This window comes from Athalia rosae, chromosome 7 (assembly GCF_917208135.1).
Source record: "Athalia rosae chromosome 7, iyAthRosa1.1, whole genome shotgun sequence".
NCBI lineage: Eukaryota > Metazoa > Arthropoda > Insecta > Hymenoptera > Athaliidae > Athalia > Athalia rosae.
In genome coordinates, this window is record NC_064032.1 from 4,627,739 (window position 1) to 4,647,644 (window position 19,906).

Sequence of the window (19,906 nt, forward strand, 5' to 3'; positions counted from 1 at the left end):
CCCCCCTCTTTTATTCACCCGTCTATTTGTCGTCTCTCGAACGATTATATTAATATACGCCTGAAACATATTTGTCGTCGTTATTTCCTGATAAATAATAATTATGAGACATAATATAATTATTTAATTAAGATTTCGAAAAAAAAAAGGAACCCTCTTTTTTTTTTTCTCCACTCTTCTCTTCTCTACTCTTCTCTTCTCTTCTTCGAACGAAGATATTAAACTTCCATGGCGCGCGCGCGCAAAAAAATTACATATGTACATACGTGTACATACGTTCATATACTTTAGCGTATCGTACATATAGTTTCTATGTAACGTTGTTCGTACATACACAGTACGTGTAATATATGAAAGGGTCACACAGTTCAAGAATGAAAGAGGAATATAGAATTTGAGAAAGAAAGAAGAAAAAAAAAAAACTCGCGATGAGATGCACTCGGCAAACCGATTAAAAAAATGTTGTTATTATTTTGTTACATGTACGAAGAGCAGCGGGCACATACAGTGTATATACATATATGTATATGTACTCTGAACGATAAAGGCTACATTGCTAATAATATTAATAATCGTAACGATAAAAATTATTATGTCCACTTTTAAATGAGGCAAATATTGCTCGGTGTGTATGTAATAATACATAAATGCACATACGTGTATTATATATATACACACACACACACACACACGCATAATCGCAAATATAGACGTCGTACGACTTGGTCGCGCAAAAATAATATTCCTACATAGATGTAATGTTAAATATATACATATACATATATATATATATATATGTATGGAAACATTTTTGCGCACCACCCGCGTATTATTAATATATACATATTGAAAAACGTGGGCGTAGGTGAGTGTAGATAATGTAATATTGTATATATATACGGTACATACATACAAAAAAAGATCTAGGGATACGTATGTATGTACGTAATCTATAACAGAGTTTAGCCCGGTCCGTCCCTGACCCTGGTCAACGCTCCGTTTCATAGGCTAGGCGCAACTCTATATACACGTATACGTAATGTGTCTATATATATACATGCATATATATATGTATATTTACTTCGCGACCGCGCAGAGCTGCGAGTTCACTATCTAATATTATAGTTTCTAGTTTGTTTTTTTTTTTTTGGTTTTTTTGCTTTTCGCTTTTTCCTTTCGACCAGAGCGATGACGTCTTTTCGAAACGCCCGGCTTTAACGTGCGTGGCATTGGCTGATTTTTTGAGAAAAAAAAAAATACTTTTCCCTGTTTTTGTTCATATTTTCTTTTCGTTCGCGAATCTTTTTTTCTCTCTTTTCAAAATCCAAACTACCGTCGATCACGCTTTCCAGTAGTCGGAGAAAGAAAATTGGGAGAGAAAAAAGTTTAATGAAATAAAATAAAAAAAGCGATATTTTTTCTTCTTTTATTTCAAGCCCGCGACGGTTCGGGCTGTAGATAAAATAGCCACTTGAGACGAGGCGGGCGTATCGCGGAGTTGATAAAAATGAAATAAAAAAAATTAACAAATATAAAATACTCTCGAAAGAGAGAATATTTTTTTTTTTTCTTCATTTCCCGACAAATATCTGAAAATCCGCCTGTTTCGCATATCCTGCAAATTTCAATTTTTGGAAAAAAAACAAAAAAATCTCTCCTTCGACCGGAAGAAAAAATGAAAATTCAGAATAAGAAGAAGAAAAAGTAAGAAAAACAAAGGTCGACATCTCGACGAAGACGAGAGTAACGAACAGCTGTTCCGTCGGCAGCTATAGTTTTCGGAGATGATATTGGGGGTTCTCAGTCTGGCGAGGCGAGTTCGCAGGGGTCAGGTTGGGTCAGGTTTAGGGGTCGCGGTCTCGCTCTCGCTCTCGCTCGGGGTCGGGGTCGGGGTCGACGTCGGCGTTGTTTTTTTTTTTTTATTATTATTTTTTTTTTTTCACACACACCGCCTCCTATACACACGTACGTACGGTCGGCTACACGAATCTACGGACGCGCCCCGTACGCTCCTAGTGTAGAAATTGCGTATCGGGGCGTCGCGACGCCCGTTCGGGGCGAGGGGTGAGAGAGTCGTTCGCTATATAGGCGTGCCGAGGTTTGGGGTTAGCAGACAGGGCGTGGCCGTCCTTGAACCTGCCTGCTTATCGACCGAAACGAGTCTAATTTTCGGAAAAGACTCCATACGCGCGCACACCTATTCCCCCCCCCCCCCCCCCCCGCAGCCTTTTCGGCGGTGACCGCCGGACCCTCCCTGCAGCCCGCGATGTCCTCCTCGCCATCTTCTCCGTCTTCTTACGCTCTCGTTATTTCCCCGCGAATTTTTTTCCTCCCCTTTTTTTCCTCCCCTTTTTTTTTTTTTTGCTTTGCCTCACCGCGTTCGTCGTCGCGCTCGTCCGTCGTCTGTTGTACGGGACCGAATAATAATAACGAACACCCTTGCGGGACGAGCTTCGAGTTAGGTCAGGTTAGGATTTCGCGAGGTACGTACGGAGGAATCCTCTCCTTCGATTCGGCCTCCGAAGAAGGAACGAACTTTCCTTCTTTCTTTCTTTCTTTCTTTTTTCGTTCTTCGATTCTTACCACCCGTCTGTTCCTCCGCCGCTGCTTCTTCTTCGTCGCTTCTTTTAATATTTTCGTTTTTTTTTCTCTTTTTTCCTTTTTTTCCGCTGTCACCGCTCACGCGTGGTCCAAAAAAAAAATCCGGCTACTTTTTGGCGAGGCCTAAAATTATTGTATAATATTCATATTGCACACGTGTATATTTAAACCCCCGTAGGACGTGGCAGCGCGCGACGCCCTTGAGAAGGTGATGAAGAAAATTTTGGTATCCCTGGATCGATGCTTGCCCCCCCCCCCCTAATATCCGTTATCAGTTTTTCGATTCAGTTTTTCGAAGAATCACATTTACTTCGAGTGTTTTAATTATCATCGTTCGTTTTATCCGGCTTGTTTCGTCGCCCGTATCGCGAATCGGTATACGTTACGAGCGTCTCGACGTCGTCGTGACTTTTTTCGCCTACTATATGGGGGGAGGGGGGGGGGGGTTGCTTTTCGAATCATCGTCTTAGACGACGGGCGTATGACGGACAAGGGCGCGGTGAAGGTGAGCGAGGGTCGGTTTCGATCGACTCTCGATATTCAACGGAGTAGAGAGAAATATATATATGTATATATATGTATGTATATGCAGTAGCGAAAAGTAGAGAGGAAGATAAGGCGATAATCGAATACGGAAGAAACGAAAACGCGGGAATCGCCAGCGAAACTGTACGCGTATAATATCGAGATTTGTACACGCAACGGCGATAATTCTGTCAGTTTCATCGAAAAATTGCGTCGAAAAATTCAATTTTTTTGATTCATCTGTGGAGATTCCCGTTCGTATCATCATACCAATATGAATGTACATCAAAGGAATCATTATCGCGGTTGATTCGCCTTCCCAATTGCGTATAATTTCATATACATCCCTTGTTCCTATTTTCTCATTTTATCCGGTCCCTCCACGTTGTGATCTTTCTATTTTTTGGCTCGCTGCGACCGCCGCGGAAACGGCAGTTTTTCATCAACATTTTCGACCTCACGCGACTCGTTCTGCAAAGTTCTTCGATATTCCAGTTTCGTACCGTCCGCGGGACTCACAAATGACGCAATCCGCGGAACGCTTCCTTCGAAGGATCCCTCTACGAAACGAGAATAATTCCCTTCCTTTCCTTTCATTTTTTTTTTTTTTCTTTTTCTTCAACGATCGAAAAACGGAGACGGAAAATCAGAAGAGTAAAAAAAAAAATCGGTGTCTCTCTCTCGGGCGAAGGACGTCTGCGTCCTTTATTTTTTTCGAAGAAATCTCGCATCCCTCCGATATACCTATTTCGTTTCTTTGCTCATTTGTGGGATTTGGCGTACGTTGCGTAGATACGTACCATACATACATACGTATGTATGTATAATCGGTAGCAGTTAGTTTTCCTCTTGGCCTACCCATCGTTCGTTGGTTCGTTCGTTCGTCCTTTCTTCTTCCTCTCCCGTACGCGAGGTGCGTAGGGCATATACATATATAGGGATGAGTATCGCGCGCGCGGCCGTAGCCATGGAGACTGCCGGGTTCGGCTGGCGCTCGATACGCCACGGTCAAGGTTACCCGAACGACCGATCTTTATCGTAAATCATAATCGGCTGTCTTCTTGTTTCCAGGCAGTCTTCCAACTCGCCCGAACCCCCGTCTCGGACGGGGTAAGGAGCGGCAGCCTTCGAAAAATCATTCCATTCTACCGCGACACCGCAAATAGTTCTAGACGGGGGTTGCCCTTATTTCCTACCAAAAAATGTATCTCGAAATCAATTCGGTATCCTTCTTCAATTTCGGAGACATTTCCTTCCCAATTTTGCGACGAACCACTAGAGTTGAAGTACAGAGTTAAAAAAAAAAAAAAAGGAATCTGTAGATTCTTCTCCTGCATGTGCCTGCGATTTCGACGTAATCGGGTGTTTAATGGACTTTCGAATCTGACCGAAATTTCCAATCGGAAAAATATTTTTCCGTAACCTGTACAGTTGTAGCTGGTAACATAAAAAAAAAAAAAAAAATTTTGTTTCGCACCCCTCTTACTCTCCCAAAGTTTTTCCCTTTTTTTTGTTTTTTTTTTTTTTTTATTCTTTATCTTTGTTTCCCTGACATATTTATTCGCGTATAAAAAAATCGATAGACGATGATATAATATTTCGACTTCGCGTGTCGAATTTTCCCTTTGTTTTAACGCGTGTGTTACACGGAGACGCAACGGAAATGCGCATATACCGAATGTTCGAGAACGCAACGTCAAAAATCAAAAGAAATATCGAAAATACAGATTCGAAAAATTGCCTAAAACGAATTTTTAAAAAACGATCCGGAATATTACGGTGGGAGGGGGGGGGTGACATAACCGAGACGATCATTTATCCCAGATGAAAATGAGGGTGGTGTACACGTAACGCCGCTCGTTGTCTAGGGGAGTATTATGAGAACGCACATACACATGTACGTATATAAATCGCGGTACGTATATTCCACGTACATACGTATCCACGGTATCGTCTGTCTGGGGGGGTGGTATAGAGAGCGCCGAGTATCAGCCACCCCTCTCGGTATATACCGAGGGCGGCGTACGCCGCCGATGTCCCGGGTCGAAAGGGGGGAGGGGGAGGGGGTGGGTGGGGGTTGCGTTCGCGTGTGTGCGTGCGGTAGAGCGTCGCGACGCGGTGTGGGTCGGTCGAAGGTTGAGGGTGCAGGCCGAGGGTGGGTTCGGTGGCGGAGGAACGTCGTCGGGAACTGTGACCGTGACCTTGAACGCCGGGGTTATTGAGCGCTAGGACTTTCACTGCTTTCTCCCCTCCCCCTTTTCGCCATCCCTCCGCCCTCCTCTCACACCCCCCCACCCCCCACGGCAGAGTTTCCCTTTCCCGTCGCCTGTTACCGTACCGTACACACCGACCACCTGCACGACGACCACCACCACCACCGCCACCCCTGCGCAAACACTGTATCGATGCGCGCCCGTTTCAAGTTTTAGTTTTCCTTTTCTATTCCACCCTCCCACGCCGCGTAGGTATAAGGTAGGTAGGTAGGTAGGTAGGTATAGGTACGTACTTTGGGTACATCTCTCCCGGTTCCGTCGCACTCCGTAGTCTTTCCCCCTCCCCTCCCCCCCCCCCCCCCCCCCGCCGGCACACTTGGGCTCTTGGAATTTGCAAGTGCGGCGCAATCCGACAAAAGGCACCCCTTCTCTTCTGTCTGTATATCGGCGCCCTTCCCTCCTTCCTTCCTACAATTTTACCCTCTCTTTCGTTCGCACGCGATATTTTCAACCGACGAGCGTTTTCTCGCTCTAGAGGAGTCTAGACGCTTTCCTATACACCCTCCTCTTTTATAACCCACCCCTTGTCGTCGTCGTCGGTTCGCGCTCCGACCCGGCTGCGTTGCGGCTTTGGTACCGCCGCTGCCGTTGCCGTTGCCGTTGCTATTGCGTCGCGCGTCAGCCGGCAACGCCAAAAGTTACAACGCCAACGAACCACCTTCACCTCCACCCCCAACCCACCCCCCGAGCGAAACGATGTTACACGGTCATACAACCGTCTGGGTCAAAATTCCCGCCCTGCGGCCGATACCGCGCGACGTGCACCACCACCACCACTACCACCACTACCACCCAAAACTGTTGGAATATCACGGAAAGATGGCGACCGGGAGACAGAGAGAAAATCTATATGGCCGAGTGCAACAGCGGTTATGCAAATGAATATATAACGAGAATACGGGAGGAACGGAAGAAAAAAAAAACAAAAAAAAAAGGAAATAAATAAAAAAAAAAAAAAAATACGCGAACAGAAGGAATGAAATATTGTAACAATGCGATAGGGATGATGTATGTGCATCTAGACAAGGACTATGTATATATACGACGTATTATATGTACGTATGTATAGGTATACCTATAACTCCGTAAGAACGAAGAAGTCGACGTCCTAGAAAGGTCGTTCCGTTCGCTACGCGTCACTCTTCTTTGTCGCATATGTAACCAGGTTAACATGTATATATATATATGTATATGTGCGGTAAAATATCATATCACGTATACCGATCCCGTCCACTCTGTACCGACGGAGTTAGTTTTCCTACGCGAAATTCTGACGGCGATTTTTCACGTCGGAGATGAAAAAATTAAATTGTTACAAAAATTTCGAGAACTCGTTTCTTTACGTGAAAAAAAAAAAACAAAAAAACAAAATAAATGAATAAATAAATTACTCAAGTCTGGGGTAAATAATAGACGTAGCGTGATTACACGCTATGTGGGAACACAGGTGTGATATGTGGGAATAATCGGGAACGGTGAACGAGAAAAAAAAAAAAGAAAAACAAGAAAAAAAAAAGAAAGGAAAGGAAAGAAAGCCGTCGCGGTAATAAGTGCGATACAGAGCATGATATTAGGTTCATCTCGGTATTTGCTTCTCATTAGACCCGTACAAACCGTTTCCTTTCTTATTTTCCATTTCTGTGCGACGCTAAGGAAAATTCAGCAGCATCTCGAAATTCGTCGAGGTTCACGATACGCGACGTCGAGAGAGTACGAAGGAAAAAAAAAAAGAAGAGGGCAAAAATTTGGTAACGAAAAATACGGGGTGCATCGGAACGCGCGCGCACGTTACACACAGCGTAACAGAGGAAAGGGAAAGGTATAAAAATGGGGGTCGGTGTATAAAATAGTAGAGATACGGTGGGAGGGAATTGACAGATCGATAGGGCCGCCCCAGACGACCTTCCCTTCCCCATTTCCCATCCCCCCCCCCCCTCCGTAGTCAGTTTTGCTTTTCCCAGGCTCAATAAACCTGCGGGGGGAGGGAAGGAGACGGAGGCGTGCGACGTCGTCCTCGTCCTCGTCGTAGTCGTCGGTTAATGACGGCGTTAGGTAGGGTGGGCAAAAGGCGTCGCGACGCTAGTAACGTTTTCCTTTGCATTTCTTACTTCCCACACTGCCCTACCTCACTCTATACCGAGAAGCAGATTCTCCTTCTCCTCCTCCTCCTACTCAGTCCTACTCCTCCTCCTCCTCCATATTTTTCTCTTCCTTTTTTCTCGTCGCGGCGGGAGTCTCGCAACGACTTCAAAGCCTCTCCTCTATTCTGGCTCTCCTTCCTTTCCCCATCCACCCCCTTTTTTTTTTTTTTTTTTTCCTTCTTCTTCTTCCCTACCTCGTCGTTTCTTCGCTTCCACTTTCTCGCCGCGCAACCTTCACCTTCGTCCCGCGTTAGGTAAGGGTATGTAAAATCTTTGTGTACGAGAACACCCACCCCCCCCCTCATGTATATGTGTACGCACACACACGTGTAGAGAAGCGAAATAAAAAGAAAATGGAAGAACCGACAACAACGAAAAAAAAAAAAAAAAAAAAAGTACCCATTTCGCACACGTTTGTCATACTTAGCCATGGCTAGACGTTTCACCCTCCCCTTCCCACCCCTTCCTCCTCCCCCCCCCCAACCCATTTCCACGAGCCTGCAAAAGTAACCGAATATATAGGTATAATGTACACGTCGTATACCGGCGGTACCTTTCTTCGCCACCTTCGGCAACCCCCGCCGAATCTCCGGTAGACGTAAACGTATCTAAGTTTAACCCTGTTCGTAATAGACAGAGACGACGACGACGACGACGACGTCACCCGGTATATAAAGCAAAACCAAAAGCCCGCGTTCTTCCCCGAACGTATGAAACAATTACGCACGACGAGGTGGGGGGAAAAAAAGGGGTCAAAAATGAAGTAAATCGAACAACCGATCGAAACGAGAGTACGAAGAGAGAAGTTGTTATCGCTAGCGTACGTTTGAATGAACTGAATCCGGGTGGCTTGAGCGAACGAGTCGATAAAAACGAATTAATAAAATATAATATAGAGATATTGATGTAAAGAGAGTATGTTAATGAGAATACACTCTAGCTACGCTGTACGTACATCGTTACGTACACACTACTGTATAATTATAAAATTTGTTGCAATTATCGATCATCGAGTCAAACGGTATAACAATATGCAACACGAGAATCAGGTCGCAGATTAAATGTGCGTATCGCGTGTAAATTCGGGAAAACCGTCGAGTACGAATTTTTCTATCGATTTTTTTTTTTTTTTCGCAAATATCGTTTTCCATCCGTGACACACATTCGAATTTCCTCTTTTATAACACGGGAATCTCCGTACGACGACGAGGGCGATGATAAATCCGGAAAAACGGAAGGCCACTGATACGTAAAAGCACGTTCAAGTCGCGAGTATGAAATTGCAAAAAAAAATATATAAATAAATAAATAAATAAATAAAATAAAAATAATGAAACAGCGAGGACAATATGCGCCAAATGGGGTCCATTTCTCGATAGTAGCGATACCAAAAAATCTGCGAGGCCTTGATTGAAAAAAAAAAAAAACAGAAAAAAAAATGATCAAATATTGAGGAAATTTTTCGCACAGTGTAAAGTACACGCACAACGCGTGTACATATAAGGAAAAGCGGAGTGTAACGGATAACAACGGGTGCCACGTGTGCGATCGTTAGTCGGGTTTTTCAATGAAAAAGAGAAGAAAAATATATTTATGTGTAATAAATATATATATATATATATATATAAACGTAACAGGAAGTGTCTGACCTACATTTATACGTTGAAAAAGATTAGCTGAAGAAATTCGCGAATAATATGTAGGCCAAGAGATCCCCGTTCCGTGTATCATGTACGCGTGTCATGTATGGTATACCGCGAATTGTGCGAGAAAAATATATAATGTATATACCTATTCGTATATTACATAAAATTATCGTACACGTCCGTTTGAACGATATGGGTTTTACACGCGTTACGATACGGGTGAGGAGTGTGGATGCGAGAGCAGGGAAAATTTTAAATGACCAACTTCTTTACGTACGGTAATTCGTACTATGTAATAATAACAGGTGTAAAAGTTCACGTAAGGTACGTACGGTCAGCATATTACTACCACTACCAACTACCACGCGCGAACGAACTTGTTTCGTAAATATCAACTAAGCACGTGCCGCATATATACGTACGTATACGTAAGTACGTACGTCTCCTCTACTTTTATACATATAACGTTACTTCACTTCACTTTATTTCACTTCACTTCACGATTCGCATTCCTAGTTACGTCACACCCTACTATATACACATACGCTCGCGTGTACGTGTACAAATTTATATACATATACACACACACGTACCGACCGTACATACAAATCACGCCGTTTATTAAACGAGTCATTAAAAAATTGAGCTCGTCGATCGGAGAATAAAACAGTATCTCTGTGTTTCTTTTCCTTTTTTTTTCTTCTTTTTTTTTTTTTTCATTTTCCGTGACACAAATCTTTTGAAAATATTCTCGCGTTCCGAGGTACGCGCATCCTTCGCTACCCTTTAAAAACGAAACTACAGGAAGTCTGTTTCTCGTCGGCGAGGAAGGATATCAACGTGGCGATACTCGAGAATATTTTACAACCGGTATATACTTTCGTTTTCTACACGTTGGGTGGATGTTTTCGAACGTGTGAAAAACCCTTAGAAAAGTGTCACTTTATAGAAGTGACGCAGCAGTCCTCGAAAAATCAACTGTGTCGTGTTCCCCATTTCTTTCTTTCTTTCTCTTTTCTTCTCTCTTCTGCTTCCCTCAACGTCGTGGAAAAACAGGAAATTCCCCATTACCTTCTGCATCGAGCTTTTCCGGCGCAACCCCATTTTTTTTTTTTTCACATATATTTTTTTCTTTTTTTTTTCTTCTTCTTCATCTTTACCGTCATCATTATCGCGGTCGTTTTTTTTTTCTTTGTACAACGATTAAAGAACCGTCAAGATTATTGAGAAGATGAAGAAGAAAGAGGGGGGGGAAAAAGAAAAAAAAAAAAAAAAAGGGAACTTTGCTCGCAATTATCGTACAGACATAATACGCGCTTCTTGTCGGAATATTATTTTTTTTTTCTTTGAAATCGAAACGCGAGAAAAAGATTAAAAAAATTAGGATGATAAGGATTAAATGAAAACGTATTTATCGATACTTCGATATACGAATTTTAACGATTGCGGATTTTTTTGCTGTACAACGAGAAACTTTTGCCCACCTCGTATAACATTATATAGATATATGTATATATATTGCGAAATTGTTGTTTACCTGTTCTTCGCAACACACTTTTAAACATTATAATATACATTCGTATTTCATGTATATATAGACATATAGGATATAGGCTCAAGGATAATAGCTCACGTACTCGTAACCAAGCGCAAAATATGTGGAGAAAAAAAAAATATTATTGAGAAAAATGCGAAAATCAAAAGTTCGTCAATCGCGTTCCACCGTTCGAAAGAAAACTTGTCCAAGAAAACCAAAGAAAAAATGGCGGAATGGAGAAAAAAAACAATAAATTCACTCCCTACGCGTCACATGGGTGATTATCAGTCCAATTTTTTTCTATATAACATATGGAAGTGAAATGATCAAATTTTCTTTTCGAAGATTCGTTTGATGAAATTTCTAATCGTCGATTCAAAAGGTGTTTGTACTTGATAATAAATCCGTGCAAGCGATACACGCGTAGTAGGGTAGGTAATGGGTGTACGTAGGTACGTACGTGTGTGTGTGTGTGTGTGCGGTGAGGGGGGAGGGGATAAGGGGGGTGAAGACGGAGGATTTTACGCGGCGGTACGGCGCAACAGTTTAGACCGAAGTGTTACGTCAGTGAAAGTGTTATGCGAATGTGGGACGAGGATAACCTGTAGCCCCTGTCTCCACGTTCGGTATTACAGGTACCTCTATACCAACTACATGCGTGTGTACATATACGTATATATACATATATATATAGATATATTTACATGGTGGTACGTATGAGGAATACATGCACCTTATCAATCGCCGATGCCTATATACGTACGATAATGCGACTTCATGTACCTCTTTATCTTCATTTCTACGTGTGTATATACACATATATGACATGTGTTACGGCTATGCGCATATACCGGATAAAGAAATTTTTTCTAACTTTTTTTTCCTTATTTTCCAAGTTTGATTAATTCCCTTTAGGCCGATCTCCGTCGTCCGTTAGCGGTTGATTAAAAATTCCATATTTCTAATTTCCTTTAACCCTCGTGACTAGTAAGTAAGTTCTTCGTTACGCTGGAATATTCGAAATCTCCGGCTATGAAATTAGCTTTGTAGAATATATACATCCGGGTCAATTAGCGATTGCAATTCTGACATTTCGAAATCAGGCGGCAAAAATGTTTGTTTTTTTTTTTTTTTTTGTTTTTTTTTTTTTTTACGTCATTCGAGTACCTATACAACGACAGTAAATTATTGAGACGCGTTGAGATAATTTCGTCTCAATTTCTTTTTGCGCACCGAGCGGAGAGAAGCAAAAAAAGAAAAAAAATAAAGAAAAATATAAAAAAAAAAAAAACGAAGAAGAAGAAGAAGAAGAAGAAATCTCATTTCTTGTTTCTCGCTATCAGCTGCAGCGGCGAGCGAACGCGACCCTGATTATATTATAAAGCGCGAAATGACACAGTGTGGCCGCGCGCGTTTTCTCGAAATTTACCAAGGTTGGATATCATGCCGCAAGTATGTATAAAATATCTACCGACTGTTATATTATATACCTCTAGCGCACGTCAAACGCGTTTATTTATTCCGTCGTTCGTTCTTTTCCTAGGAGACCGAGAACCATTATTTATTAACGTTTTTTTTTTCTTTTTTCTTTTTTTTTCAACGTCTACACGACATCCACCAGCGTCGTACGCATTAGAAAACGAAGATAATGAGAATTTTCGGAAACTGATCGATTCGGAAATTTGTTTCGAAGAAATTCGACGCTTCACAATTTCAATATGAGAATTTGGAGAAGCAGCCCGACGTAGTTTTTACCCATTTTGCGATGATGTTCCCTCCGGTTTCACCCCCCCCCCCCCCCCCCCCCCCCCCCTCCAATTCACTTACATTGTAGAAAGTACAATTCCAGTAGCAGCGCGTTACGCTGCAGTAGAACGCAAATCGCATCAAACGCGTACGTACATAATATCCTGTATGAATATATACATATATATACCGCGCGCAACCTTGTCGGTATATTATGTATGTATAGGTACAATATGTCCGCTCTCAGACCGGAAGTAACCGTATACAATAATTAAGGGGGCGTCCATTTACATTATAGACGAAGGTTTTTTTTTCTTTTTTTTTTCTTTTTCTTTTTCTCTTTTTCTCCAACTGTCATTAGGAATTTAACGCGTCGTTCGAATCTGAATATTCTACACCTAACTACCCAACCTAATCCGATTCTTCTTATTCCATTTCAATGAATATTCTCTTATTATTTATTTTTTTTTTCTTTACCCTTCGAAATTCTCTTTCGGAAACTTATAAACTCGATAACGAATTTTACGAACGTCTAGCGCACATGTTACAATTTTTTCTCTCTCAGTAATTTTTTTTTTTTTTCTTCGTCTCTCTACACGTTTCTCTTCTCGTCTAGAACAAACCGAAGCAGACACGTTCGAAAATATATGACGGAAAATTTTTTTCCTCCATTCCTTACGTTTCGTTTTATTTTCTCTATAGTCATTTTGTACTCGGCGTTAAAATTTTCAGCTTAACCCCTGCAGTTCGTGCTGCAGCAGTTGGATTTTGATGACGAGGGACGACAAGTGGGAGACTGAGGGGGGGGGGGGGCGGAAAAGAAAAAAAAAAAAAACAGACTACTGCGTCGCGACGTCGAAAGAAGAAAAATCCCTCTTTCCCTCCCGCCCCGGTTACACTTGAAAAAAAAAAAAAAGAGATGAAAAAAAAAATCCTCCGAGTTTAAAAAGTCAACGCCGACGTCGCAACCCCCAAGGGTTACGGGAGTTGAGTAGAGGGGGTGAAAAAACCGCCCCCCCCCCCCGTCTGAGAAAAAAAAACACGTCTAGTTTTTCTTCTTGTCATTTTAAACATAACATTAACACAACCCCGCGGTATGTGCCCGTAGGAGCAGCAGCAGCAGCGGCGGCAAACGGAACGATATAATAATTTAACACGTGCAGCGTCGTTCGGGTAGCAGTAGCGCAATGAAAGCCGCCTTCTTTTCTTTCGCCTTTTTAAATATATATACAGAAAACAGCGTGATAGTTGTTTATACCTAAAAAGTAAAAAGACTTCCTTCTATTCCGACCGTGTATATCCAACGGCGCGCATGCATTCAACGTCCCAGCATCCCTTTCGGCGGTTTTTTCCATCCGACAAAACTGAGCGTATAAAATAGCTGCGTGTTCTGCTGTGCGAGGATGTGTGGCTGACGGGAACCGGAGGAACGAATACGGAGAAAAACAAAAAAAACCAACCACCCCCTATATTTTTTTTTTTTCTCATACAGTAGCCAAATAAACCGAAGAAAATTATCGAAATCATGACGGAAGAAAAAAATGAAAAAAAAAATGAGAAAAATAAGAAAAAAAAATCGCGCGTCGATCGTCGGAGGAAATAATACCAGTTCGTGGTGTACGCGGTGCGATGTAGAAAATACTCGGGTCTGAACGCACGTGTCCGGCCGGTTGTAGATTAGAAAAAGTAGAGAGAGGGGGGGAAAAAAAGAAGAAATAAAATCGCGCGGTTCTTACCAAAGTTTCGACTACCCCGAGGGCAAAAGCTAGCGCAGAAAATCTACGGGCTAGACCGGAGACGGCACGCACGCGTGTACACACCGCGAGAGGTACGCGGAGATTGAATGAGAAAAAGAAGAAAAGAAAAAGAAAAAGAAAAAGAAAAAGGAAAGGAAAAAGTGGAAAAGAGGACGGGCTTTCTCGCGCGGCCATCGTAAAGAAAACTTCATCGCTAGCTACTTGTACGTATAATAAATTGCATATTAATAAACAGACGAGTCACGGCGTACCTTCAAATAAATTAAACGAAAGAAAGCACGTGCGAATAGTAGCGGTGGCCTACAGTAAAAGGGAAAGACGAGAAGACGGAACGAAATGATGGATTTTGGAGGCAAAAAGAAAAAAAAGAAAAAAAAGAAAAAAAGTCAACGAAAAATTTCGGAAAGCAGAAAATTCGCGTCCGCGGAATAATAACGAAAAGCGTTAGCGTATAGGTAGCAACGGCGAAGTTGTATACCTGCCCTAGGGCAGGTTAGAGGTAAATCACTAAAGCCATCGCGAGTCCCTGACCTGATTGCAGAAAATGTCAACACCTTACACTTCTGCGCTACTATATCTATCTGTCCGTGTATGTATAATATAAATAAATGTATATGTATGTATGTATGTATGTATAATACGTACGAGAACTATACGCGGCAGTAGCGGAGCTTATACAGCGGAGGCACACCATCGCCGTATGTACACTGTACGGTTTATATATATATATATATATATACATATATATATATCTATATTATACAAACACGTCGCGTTTTACTCGCATGTGTCTATCTCTATTTGCCAACGTTCCTACCTTATAATACCTGAACTCCTCCTCACGTGCGTAGGTACATAACACGCACAAATACACACCTGTACACCCGACTCCTGTGTACCTCACAATTCCAATGAGTTTATACGCGCGTATTCTATTCCTCGTCGCGTTAAACCCCCAAAAGTTATTATTCAATTAAAAAAAAAAATGATTAATTATTATCTGAGTAATAAATATAGCGGCTAATCAGCTATAATGTAAGTGTGAAAAATATGTTATATTTTATCCCTGACGTAAGATGAATCTGCAATTTTACGAATCGTCGCAAGAATTCCACAAGTTTTTCCATTTCGAATCTCTAATTTTTTTTTTTTTTTTTTTCCTATTCAGAAGGGAAACCAAAGGCGCGAAGTCTGCGGTACATGAAATTTCTATGTACCACCGCGTACTCGCATATGTATACTACTATGTGGCAAGACGAGGAAGACCGCGGTTGCTCAAGATCGTCGAGTGGGAGTAGGTCGTGTTCGATGTCCATGTGAAACGCGTTAAATGAAAATTTTGCGGAGCGTTTAAGAAAAAAATGATGAAGATCGTAGATTAAATATTTTCTACTCGAATAACGAACTTTTTTCAATAAATTGAACGAAATGATATTCGATTTTTCTTCCTCCAATTGATATTCATTTTTTTCTTCTTTTTTCTCTTTCCCCCCTCCCCTTCGCCCCGGACACCCCAGATACAGCGTACGCGAGGTTAACGACGATACTTAGCGAATCGGTAAAAGCGAGAGAAATAGCAAATTAGCCTTTACTGGTTAACGAACAACTTTGTACAACGGTAAAGCGAGCGAACCGAATGTGGGAAGAAAAATGAAGAAACGTAGCAGAAGGGGGAGGGACGGACGGACGTTCGCGAGTCAACGGAACCGATACAATTGTCAGCGGGCGATATTAAAAAAAAAAAACCGTTCGATATTTTTCTCTTTGATTCCACTTACGTTCGTTTCGCTAAATAATACACAGTTACCGTACGCGTGCATACATACATAGGTATACATATTGTATGTAAAATCCCGAAGAACCGGCCTTCGCACGCCTACCACCGTACCCTCACTAGACGATATTTCAAAAGCTACATGTATATGTATGTATATAATATACACGTAAGTCCTATATATTTATGGAATTTTTGTTGACACAATTATTGTGTCGATAAATAAAACGAGTTTTAAGATACGTTGAATCGCGCGTACACCCTATACCACACGCACGCACGCATGTAAACCTTAAATTAAAACAAATAGTCCCTGAAAGAGTGTTACACATTACATAAAAATGTCCTTCGTCAATTGTACACAAGACGGTACCGTCGTCGTCGTCTCAAATATTCCGCCTCGGTCAACGGATGGAAAAAAAAAATAAAAAATAATAATAAATTTTCTTTTTCAAACATTAAAGGTTACGCTCGGAGAAAACGATATTTTCTAGAATTCAATAGAATCTGACCCAGAGAGGAGCTAGAGAGGAAAAATCGCATAAATTACAATACATTAATTAATACACGCATGCACCTGTTTGACTTTTTCTTTTTCCTTTTTTTTTTCCCCCGTTCTATGGAAGACAAGTGGAGCGAAGGGTGGTGCGAGGAGATGAGGACCGTGAAAAAGTTATTTTCAGAACTAAAATTTATGGTGCTCTAAAAGGGCGTTTTGTGCGGGGCGAGGGGGGGGGGTGGGGGTCAAGTGAGAAGGGTCGTTTTGTGGAACGACAAGTGTTCCCTGCATTATGCCGACTATCTGATTTTAACAACTTCAGACTAACATCAGACAAGACAGCTGGACACAGCGGGAGACCCCCTCGAATACGGTAGCATTTTAGCTGCATCGCCCTGTTTTACGTTTATTTTTATATTACCAGATCTCTAGAATCTGGCGTCTCTCGTGTGTGTGAACCGCATCTACGAATCGGGTTCCCACCTAGAGCTCCTACCGAAATGAAATCGGATCGAGAAATTTTCCATTTCGTTTTTCCGCACGTCCGAAACGAACGACGCTGTGAAAGATGATAAAAGAAGAGAAGAAGAAGAAGAAGAAGAAGAAGAAGAAGAAGAAAAAGTAATGACGTGTCCGTAAGCACGTTTTCATTACATAATAAACAGAAGATACGAAATGAAAAAAAAAAATAAATAAATAAAAACCGAAGAAAAATTCTAAAACGAGCAATCGCAGAGTCGATTTTTTTTCATTCTTATCTTTTCTCAGTTTAATATTACACGGTGTAATAATACGTGTGGCCGAGCGCTTTTCTCAAATTATAAATCCGCGATGCCGTTTCAAGGCTGAACCGAATTATTATACTCATCATTCAGCATCGTCAGGTAGTCGATTATTTTATTTCTCATAGGAACTTTCATATTTTATATACCGCGGATTACGAAATCGTGCAATAAATCTCTAGACGAGATTTGATTCTTTTTTTTAAACTTCGGTCTTACCCCCTCCCCCCCCCCCCCCCCCCCCAAATTCGCATCGCATCTCAGCTAATCGCAATCGATGGAAGAAAAGAAGAAGATACTACGATGTTCCGAGATGGGTAGCGACTGATTTAATCTCGTGATAACAAAAAAAAACAAAAAAAAAGAACGTCGAAATGAAAAAATCAACCAACTATTAACAAAACTTGTACTTATAAAGGTATATCGCGAAGGCAATAGTTGAAAAGCGGTAGCTAGAAAACACACATGTATACAGATCCGTCCACATGATGCATACGTAGATGGGTAGATAGGTACATAACCGAGCCTTTTGCATTACGACACGGTTGTAAATTATAAGAATTGGGCCACGCACATACGACCGACGAGTTTGGATGTGGTGTTGCCTCTTCGCGTAGCGTCGCGGCGACCCGCGCTCGCGTATTTAATATATATATTCTATCGATGTGTGTAAGTCAGCCGTGTACGTAACACAGTTAACAGAGCCGTCAGATCGTACGTGTCTCAAGTACACGGAACGTACGCAATTATTGCTAACGCGGATGTGTGATCGCAATTCAGGGGGCCTTGGCCGGTTTTCCCTTTCGAAGTTTCGAATCAACCACCACCACCACCACTACCACTACCACTACCGCGGAACCATTACCACGATTAACGCGACTGTCTCCCACCGTCGAGGAACTCGACAACCGAACGGGGAACGATTCTCTCGATATAAAGGAGATGTGCGAAAAAAGCCGGTTTACCTGCGATCGGAGTGTAATAAATCACAGGTGATTTACATGGCAGTTGTTAACGCAGTTTCTCGGAATCGGTCGATAAAGCGGAACGGAAGATCGATGTCGAGTCGGTAAAACAGTTTAAATAAACAAATATAATCCCCCACCGGCAGTCGGTAGAGTCGTCGATCAACGACGACTCGGTGGGGCGCAGACTTTGCTACGGTAGGTTATAGCGCGGTATAAAAGATTCCTACCTTTACTGGTTTCCGGCTGTATATCCTCCGTTTTTATTTCCGCTCTCGCCGCGTATCCCATAGGCGTTGGAACTGATTGGGAAGAAGGTGCTGCCAGTTTTTCTGCAATCGACGTCAACGGCACGTGAATACGAACGTACCGAATATACGATTTTGTTTTCTCAGCAAATCCGACGGACGGAAAAATAAATAAAAAAAACTAACCTGCTAACAACGGATTTGCAGCGGCAATGTTATACCTTTGTCTTCTGTACGAGTTAATGGGCGTAGTAGTTGAAGTTGGTTGACTAGCTTCGGCTAGGTCAGCTTGTAATTCTCTGAGAAAGGTGTCCAGTGTGTCGAAGGGTTCCTCCCCCGTGACACCCGACATCTCTTCTCCCTCCTCCGAGGATCCGGAATTCGTTCCGGGACCCCCGGTAGCGCCGACTAACACGTTCAATTCCATTGTGGAAAATTCGTCGGCTTGTCCGGAACCGCTTTCCTGTTAATAGAAAATAATATTCAATGTCACAGGGGTGAAATGAAAATTCGGGAACGTCGTCGTTGGGCGTTCTTTTCCTCGCCAATTGAGATTCAAAAGTGGTTAGCGTACAGGAAAAGAGCGGGATCTCGAAAATTTTTGAATCAAAATAACAAAAAAAGCATCCCAAGGAAGCTTCGGCGTTTCTATATTCCAAATCTCCACCTCGATAAACGAAAAATTCGCCAACCTGAAGACATTGGGTGAGATCCACCATTTTGCCGTCGTTGTCAGGGCACCAGAGTAACTCGTCGTCTATAAATGGCATCGTAGTCTCCTCTTTGGGTATGAGGGTTGTGGTTAGCGTGAGAGATTGCGATACGGGGACCGGCATTAGGACCCGTACCTGGCGGTGGGGCCTGACTAGCCACCCCCTCGCCTTCTAACATCCAAAATCACCTCCTATCCTCCCGAAACCTTCTCCCTCCTCCCTCGTCGCACCTTCCGATTACCAGTGTCCTCTAATGATCGAGCGGTATCTCCTGGAAAATAAAATCGAACAACTAATTAGATGGGCAAAAATTACCAGTCGATGCGACGATCGCATTTAGTGTGTGAAATATTCATAGAACTCGCGTTACATACAGGGGGTTGGGGAAAAAAACAAAAAGCGAAGAAAGAAAGAAAGAAAGAAAAGAAAAGAAAAAAAAGTGGAAAACTTGGGTGTAGCGTGTAATGGTATAATCGCATGATCGCGGTCTTATAAGGTCTTGTAACGCGCGGTTGGCATTTCCATGAAAGTGAAAACATACAGCCGGTGAAAACTTTCTTTCTGCGGGATGTTGATCATTCACTTCCTTGGCGCGTAACTCGCTCTCTTTAGCGAGGTAGCGCGCGGCCGGCCTACCGCACTACTCCTGCCGTTTCTGTCTGTTTGCCGGTGCATTTCTATGCAAGCTTCTACGAGTTA

At 42.3% G+C, this 19,906-nt stretch overlaps 1 protein-coding gene across 3 annotated transcripts in view; it reads right to left on the bottom strand.

The window, feature by feature from the left end:
• LOC105693186 (ecdysone-induced protein 74EF-like) overlaps positions 1 to 19,906 on the bottom strand; it is an 86,402-nt gene that overhangs the window by 32,514 nt on the left and 33,982 nt on the right. For all 3 annotated transcript variants that reach the window (XM_048657988.1, XM_012412964.3, XM_048657989.1), the window contains 3 exons: positions 19,187 to 19,478; positions 18,681 to 18,957; positions 18,477 to 18,578 (listed from right to left, as the gene is read on the bottom strand). In XM_048657988.1, coding sequence (XP_048513945.1) covers positions 18,477 to 18,578; positions 18,681 to 18,957; positions 19,187 to 19,330 — 523 coding nt within the window. In that variant the 5' untranslated portion in view covers positions 19,331 to 19,478. The remainder of the gene's footprint in view (positions 1 to 18,476; positions 18,579 to 18,680; positions 18,958 to 19,186; positions 19,479 to 19,906) is intronic.